Source organism: Ascaphus truei, chromosome 20, assembly GCF_040206685.1.
Source record: "Ascaphus truei isolate aAscTru1 chromosome 20, aAscTru1.hap1, whole genome shotgun sequence".
Taxonomy (NCBI): Eukaryota; Metazoa; Chordata; class Amphibia; order Anura; family Ascaphidae; genus Ascaphus; species Ascaphus truei.
The window spans coordinates 15,258,211-15,266,505 of NC_134502.1; the positions used below are offsets into that span (position 1 = coordinate 15,258,211).

Genomic DNA, 8,295 nt, shown 5'->3' on the forward strand with positions numbered 1-8,295 from the left:
AGTTGTAGCTGTCTCATTGTTCCTAGAGATAACACAACATACAGTTGTTAAAGTGCAGTGTCCTGTTATAACTCAGAATATCACAAAATATCCAACATAGAGTATCCAATCAGAACAAACAATGAAACCTCATTCCACATGCACAAGAGTTTTACAGAGATACAGTACATTACTCTACAAGAAACAATACAGGGACACTATTACAAATAGGTATACTGTAAGTGCATAAAAGAAACTATTGGAGGAAAGTAGACTATGCCCAAAAGAGTTGACTTAGTGTAATGGCTTTTACTCTTTAGAAAATGCATCTTGCTGTGAGAGTCTTGGTTATATTAATGCACTATGGAAATGCATCAGTATAGATGTGACTTTTCATTCTTGAAGTTGGCATTATTCCTGTTATGAGCTTTACTCTCTTTCCCATTCCTTCATACTGTATAGTATATTATTACCTGGCTATATAAAAATAGTTGCTGGAAAAGCAGGGAAATTAAGCCTTTTCACAAACCACTTTTTTTTTTTTTAAAGTGAAGGGAAAGGCGAGGAGAGGCAGGAATTGTCCCGGAAGTGATAGTAGTCTTTAGAAAATAAAAATCTGATGTTCCAATCCTATATTAACGCACAATGGAAATGCTTCAGTGCAGAGGTGATTTGTCAAACTGGTCGTGAAGTTGGATTACTAAATAGTCAAATTAAAATAACTAATTTTCATGATTCCCTCCCGCAGTACTCCTCACCGACCTGTAGGGGCACACAAAAGAGTTAGGTTCTGACTCCAGTCGGTTAGAATTAGAATAGTTAATGAAGCCAGCGGCTCTCCTAGGTTGGCTATAAAACCTCACACATCCTGTTTGGTCTTTGCTTGTCAAACTTTCTGTTTTACAGGTCAGGAGATAGGTTATTCTTGTTCCCTTGAGCTGCGACTTTCCCTGTTCCTTTGGATTCAGGCTTCCAGTTCCACTGATTATCAGGTACTTTCTTATTTTTTATCTTGTTTTTTGTCTATCACCTAGCAAGTATAGTTTTTTAATGTATATCTGCATATTTTGCAGATTTAATTTTTTTCCCCTGTCCTATTATTTCTGTTACATTAAATTCTAACAGTTTTTATATATTTCGATCTCCTGTCATTTGTGGGTTTCCATGCTACCTCCGAGGGTTCCAAACATCCGGATACTCAATTTTTGTAGTAAAGTGTTTTTCGACCCTATCCCATACAGTACCTGTTTTTTTACCTTTAAAATATTTAGATCTATATGAATATAAATACCAATACAATGAAGGATTTAAATGTGTTATGAGTCTCCAACTCTTTCTTCTTGCAGCACGACAACTGATATTTATTATGAAGATCTGCTATTCCTCTATTATCCAACAATGCTTCAGAAGAATCAGACAACAGTTACAGAATTTCTGCTTCTGGGATTTCCAGCCATTCTCCACTTCAAGAGCTTACTCTTCTTTGTCTTCCTTATGTTTTACATTTTCACCTTAGCTGGAAATTTCCTGATCATTGCCTTGGTTTCAACCAGTCACCAGCTCCATACGCCCATGTACTTCTTTCTCAGTCAGTTATCGCTGTCTGACATCTTGCTAACCACAGACATTGTGCCTAACATGCTCAATGTAATTTTGGCAGAAGGGGCCGTTATCTCTCTCGCTGGCTGCATCACTCAATATTTCCTGTTTGCTGCATCAGCAGGTGCTGAATGTTTCCTCCTTACAGTGATGTCATATGATAGATACCTGGCCATCTGCAACCCATTGCGTTACTCTGCTATTATGGACCTCAAGCTTTGCTACTGCATGGTTTTCTGGTCTTGGTTGTTAGGATTTATGGCAACACTAAATATAGTTATTTTGGTTTGTTCATTTCAGTTATGTAACCCCAATGTCATTGACCATTTCTTCTGTGATATTACCCCTCTCATTGAACATTCCTGCTCAGACAGATTGATTATGGAAACAGTACTGTTTGTTCTAACCACCCCTGTAGTTCTCTTCCCATTTGTATTCGTCATTGCGACTTATGTTTGTATCTTCATCACTATACTCAGGATCTCCTCCACTGCTGGTAGAAAGAAAGCTTTTTCCATCTGCAGCTCTCACCTGGCCGTTGTGTGCACATATTATGGGACACTGATTGCTCTTTATGTGGTTCCATCCAAAGGACAGTCATTGAATCTAAAGAAATTCACTACTATTCTGTACACAGTCATCACCCCATTACTCAATCCCATAATTTATACTCTGAGGAACAAGGAGATCCGTGCAGCTCTGTGGAAACGTATTAGTATAATGATACAAACCTACTTTGAGTAGAATGAGATAAAGTGAATGCTGTAAAAAAATATTGTTATAAACTGGGTTTTTTTGCAGTTACAGTGTATTGATAGTAAGAAAAACATGAGTCAATCATGTATGTATGTATATCTTTATTTATATAGCACCAAAAGTGTACGAAGCGCTTCACAAAGAATACAGTACAGGGAACTATAATAATACAATAAGCGCAGCAAAATAAGACAATAGGAAAGGAAATCCCTGTCCCGCAGAGTTTACAATCTAAGTGGTACAGTATGTTGGGTGATTTACAGAGACAGCAGGTAAGGGAATAAGTTCAGTGGATGGAAGTGTTTGGCCACAATGATTGGTAGAAGTGACTGTGGGTGTGGGACAGTATCCATGAGTGCAAGCTGTTGGGATGCTTGATTTGTGAGGCGAGTTTTAAAGGTTTGTCAGTATTAACACAATTAGCAGGGGAAGAGGTGGCAGGGAGATGTGGGTGAGAGCAGGTGTGTATATGGCGGGGTCCAGAATTAGGAGAGATATCACCAGCAGCAGGAAGGAGTAGATAGAAAGAGGATATGAATAGAGGATTTGTGGGGGTGCTTTTTAGTGAGGGATAAAGAAGTTGTTGGGAGAGAGGTGTATAAATAATGGTGCAGTGTATGGGCACAGGCATAGGTGGAGGGGATGAGAGATGAAGAAATGTGGATAGGAGGGGAGTGGGAGAAGTTGAAGAGAAATGAAACGTTTAAAAGGAATGAGGAAACATGAAACAGAAAAGGCAATAGGGAGGGCATAGTGAGATGCAGGAGGAGAGATTTCCCAGGTATTGGAGGATAGGAAGAATACACACATTATCAGAGCATTAAGTTCTCACAGTTGCAGAGTAGTTGTTAAAGTACAGAATCCAGATCTTCTTGTATAGTTGACCTCAAATTCTATCTCCAAAATTAACTCCCCAGACTCTTTATATGTGATACTTTGGATGTGACACATCCAATATAGACTGTCTTAAATACTCTGAACACATTCACTTGACTAATAATAAAGGGGTTTGCATAATCAACTCAGAAAGACATACCAAGTAGTTGTTAATTAGATATAAGATTTGTATCAATTGGAGTGAAAATGATAGATGAATTCAACTTAGAGAGACATACCTGTTTAAAGAAATTAATCAGAATGTTAGTATGCATCCATGATTAAAGATTTAGAAAACATCCAGAGGTGATAACTCCAAAATTAACTCTGCAGGCCCTTTATATGTGACACTTTGGGTGTGACACAGTCATATGGCACAGCCAAGCATGGTATTTTAACACTCTTATTCCCTTTTGCTTTTGTGATAGATTTGGAAAGTGGTTATATTGAGCTGTTGAACTGAAATTATAACAAGAAGGACAAACATAAATACAATTAGGTCATAATTGTAACACCTCCTAAAGAATTACAAAGCCATGCGAAACGCATAGCGGTCGCGTTACACCACACCTATTCCGGTCCAGTGTCCCATGTATCCTGTTCAGATAGCTTACCACATCAGAGTTTCCATCGCTTCCGCCACCAGGAAGTGTTGCAAGATCCGTCCCAGCGTGCGGGATGCGGAGTTGCACTACGTCTTATCCTCCTGGACATCTAGCTGGCCCGGCAAGCAGTGAGTTGTGACACTACTTCATTGTAAGTGTCTACATACTTTTTATTATTGTCAAATATTATGTTATACTGAACTTACCTCCGGTTCACTTTGTGTTTTCTTTTTTCACAATTAGGAACTAACAGGTGTAGCTTGAAAATGGTGCAAACATTCTTAATAGTGCACAGACAGACCCCTAATGCTCCTTTGTACAATGACAGAGCACTTATACCAATAAAATCCAATCCTGAGGTGAAATAGAGGAAGACCGGAAAGAGACGGTCGTCTGAGTAGAGAGTCAATGACAGAGAATAATCTGCTTGGGTTAGACTTGTGTGTGTTGATTAGTGATAAAATGCACGCTTGTTTAGCCTGGTGGAGGGAAGAATTGAAACAGGATAGGATACTTTTGTAGTGATGGAAGTCTGCTAGAGTATGATATTTCCTCCAGAGGCGTTCAGAGGAGAGAGTGCAGCAGCGGAGCATGTGTGTGTGGCAGTTTTAGCCAGGATCTAGGGTTAGAAGGGCGAGAGCAGCAGAGAGAAAGTGGGGCATGTACAGGTGCAGCAGCCTTTATCCGATCATTTTGCGGGTTGAATTCCTTGGTACACCCAGTCTTTGTGCGTGATTGCTTGAAATTTTCACGCGTTAAAACACAAGTTAATTAGTGTTTTGATCGAGTGCAGAAAATTTAATTTTAGCATTGTCTGCAATACCGTCGAGAAACTGAAGTGGGTGATCTCATGTTGTTGAGTAGGAAGAGTGGTAAGCGAACATGTAGAATATATAGGAAAAAATATAGATCAGTGATACAGTCTCGTGCAAATACAGAACACTTTTCAATACATAGCAGACCTATGGTTGAGGTATACACCTCACTCGGGTCAGGGAATGAGATAAACAATTATAGATATGTTTTAGTATAGCTGTACTCACACGGCCATGTGTGAGCCCCCTCTCAGCAAGTGGCATTTTTACAACGTCTTCCGTGAACAGAATGTTGTCATCTATCATGTGTGATGTCCCTTGTCCCGCGTACCATCCCAGAAAGGATGATATAGGCGGGGAGTTAAAAAAGTATACACTTTATTACAATAAAAAAAGTAAATATAAACTCACATATAAGTTTACACTTCAGCTCCGGACAGCCGTCTTGTTTGCTCTGGCGCTGTGTCTTCCTGTTTCCTTGTCCGACTGCAGCACCGCAACAGGCAAAACATGTGACGGCTACGGTGGCTCTCCGTGTATAGCACTACAGCAGGTAACCGACCAGGAACCACGCATTACGGAAATACCTTCCTTCGTCAGATTCCTGTCGGTTACGTTCACTCCTCTCCATTCTTATGCCCTTCTAAATTGGCAACACAGCTGTGGGTGCGCCGTCTGAATGACATTTCCTAATTAGCAATTTAAAACGCTATTGCACACAGTCATCTCTTAGTAAAAAGTGTACAGATGCCTTGCAATATGGCAACCGCCAATGTACATGTCTCAAGCATACCACAGAATGAAAAATATTAAAAAATATATAGTGCAACCTCACTATGAGGGTTATTTTCTTAAGATGTTGCACAAAAAAACTCTGCGTCTGATTCAGACATAGACTTCATTCCGAAGCCAGTAGTCAATGGCCCTCCCATAAAATCATTTCCTGTATACACATCTCCTCAATTGTAAAAGTGTGCCATCTTGTGGATGACAGAACAAAATGCAGCTAGCTATATATTGGCTTAGGGCAGGCCTGCACAACTCCAATCCTCGAGGGCCGCAAAAAGGCCAGGTTTTCAGGATATCCCTACTTCAGCACAGCTGGCTCAATTAGTGGCTCAGTATGAATGAGCCACTAATTGAGCCAGATGTGCTGAAGTAGGGATATCCTGAAAACCTGGCCTGTTTGCGGCCCTCAAGGCCTGGAGTGGTGCAGGCCTGGCTTAGAGACTTCAAACCCATACTCATTACAGTCTGATTCCTTGAAGTATAAAAAAACAATTAAAAAACAATTAAAAACTGGAAAAAACTGGCAGCCTGCCATGTCCACTAAACATTCAATAGTGGTAAAATCCACATTTTTTAAATATTTTTTTAAAACCGCAACCCTTGTGGGAAATTTCTATACTTTATTTACTGTATATCACGAACTCCCCAAATATCTAGGTCAGACAGAATGTATAATATGCCAGATTCTCAACCCCATTTTATAAAGAGGGGGAAGCAATATATCCTGCGAGTGTCTCTTAAACAGTTTAACACATACAGATGTATACAGAAATTATTTAAAAACATAGTATCATTACAGAGGACACAAGTATACTTTTACATAAATATGAAATAGATGCTAAATGCCACTCTAGAAACAACCAGTCATTAATGATGTAATCGATTTATTCCTGTGACTCTTCCTTTTTAAGGGAACACATATGGAAATAACATGGAAGTGCCCACTCATAGATGGGAATCCCAAGTGTAGGTGAATATCGGTAAAAAGATATTACATAAAAATTGCTCTAATATTAACCAGATGGAAATAAAAATTAAAATAAAATGGGGTATCTAAAAAGGCTGTATCTCGTCTAGTGATATGACTGCATACAGATAACTTTGTTGTACAACAACCAATAGGCTGGATAAAATCCTAATCAGCTGGAATGAACACATACAGGTACGCAGACGAGTATTCTAAAACTTGCCTTAAACTTGCCTTGGAAAATCTGGGGCTATCACCAACAAGATCCAGGTACATGCTGGGTACATGCTGCAAACATTTCAGTGACATTTCTACAGAGACTAATGGCCCATCGGATTAACACAGCAAGGGTCACATGGCAGTCCCATTCAGTTTGAATGGGACTGCCGGGGACCCCCACTGTTAATTTGATGGGGCATTAGTCTGTCTGCAGAAATGTCACTGAAATGTTGCAGCATGTACCCAGCATGTACCCAGCATTTACCTGGGTCTTGTTGGTGATTGCCCCAGATTTGTTTTAGAATACTCGTCGACACTACAGTATACTGTAAATACAGTACTGACCCCTCCTGGGTCTGTACATAGTACTAGTAAGTGCTCCATAGAACACATGTCTGGAGGAACCCCCCCCCCCCCAAAAAAAATATCTCCTATCCTATTGTACACGCCCACATAAAAGAACGGCGGCGTAGATCTTGATGGTAAGAGATGGTGGAGATGTGGTGGAATCTACGGAAGAATACGCAAAAAACACAGTGAGACTATTAAGCATACTAAAATCGTGTATCTACATGTGTTTCTTTAAATGAAAGCTCCAATGTTGATATCGACGTTAAGATCTGAGGGTACTAGAGTCTTCAATTTGAAGATCCAGAAAGTCTCCTTCTGTGCCAGCTTCCTCAGTCTGTCACTCCCTCTCCAATCTTTGGGGGACATACTCAATAGCCCTATAGGTCAAACCACTAGGGCTACTGTTATGTTTCAGAAAGAAGTGCCTAGATACATTATGAGTCATCAAAGCCCTTCTAATATTGCCCATGTGCTCCAGAATGCGGACCTTCAGTCTACTGGTGCGTCCCACATATTGGAGTCCACGTGGGCATTGTAACAGATATACAACAAATGTTGAATTACAGTTCAAAAACTGTTTAGTATTGAATGTTTTACCTGTAACTGAAGATTTGAAATGCTCTTTTTCATTAGAGTCTTGTTTACCTGCTTTGCATGAGATACACCTAAAAAAAAAACATGGGTTTGGGTACCCATGTGTTACTCTGTGTTTCCCCAGCTTTTTTGAAGATGTTAGGGGCCAGCCTATTTTTTACATTAGTGGCCTTCCTAAAGATGACCCTAGGGAGTTCTGGCAAATACTCTTTCAGAATAGGGTCATTCTGCAAGATATGCCAGTGTTTCTTAACTATTGCCTCTATTTTATTCGCATCTTGACTATGTAGTAATAAAAGGGATTTCGCATTTACTGCTGTGTACTTTAGTTTTAATTTTTAACATGTCTGCTCTTTCAAGAGTGCTCATTTTATTGATTGCTAGTTCGAGTGCCTCATTGTCATAATTTTTCTCTCTAAACCTCTGTCACGGTAGACCAGGTCTTACCAACAAATTAATACCGGGATTCTGGACTGAGAAATACAAGGCAGGTAAAATCAAGGCCCATAAGCCCGAAACGCGTAGGTGGTCTGTTTTTGTGCTTTTGATCCATTAAAACTTTTATTGTGGGAACGCACCTCTGTGTTTATTTTTACATCAGTGGAACCAGTGCTTCGTTTTTCCTTTCTTGTTCCTGTTCATCTACAACAACGGAGGCACGGTACACCCCAGGAGAAGTGATACAGCAGGCTCTACAATACGTGAGTTATACCCTCAAGGGAGCCTTTCACTCTCCTCTTTCCAA

At 39.9% G+C, this 8,295-nt stretch overlaps 1 protein-coding gene across 1 annotated transcript; it reads left to right on the forward strand.

Moving 5' to 3' along the window:
- The first annotated feature begins 871 nt into the window (after positions 1 to 871).
- LOC142470931 (olfactory receptor 9G19-like) lies at positions 872 to 2,322 on the forward strand. Its single transcript, XM_075577737.1, has 2 exons — positions 872 to 971; positions 1,326 to 2,322. The coding sequence occupies exon 2, from the start codon at positions 1,378 to 1,380 to the stop codon at positions 2,320 to 2,322; it is 945 nt and encodes a 314-aa protein (XP_075433852.1). The 5' UTR covers positions 872 to 971; positions 1,326 to 1,377.
- The last annotated feature ends 5,973 nt before the right edge of the window (positions 2,323 to 8,295 follow it).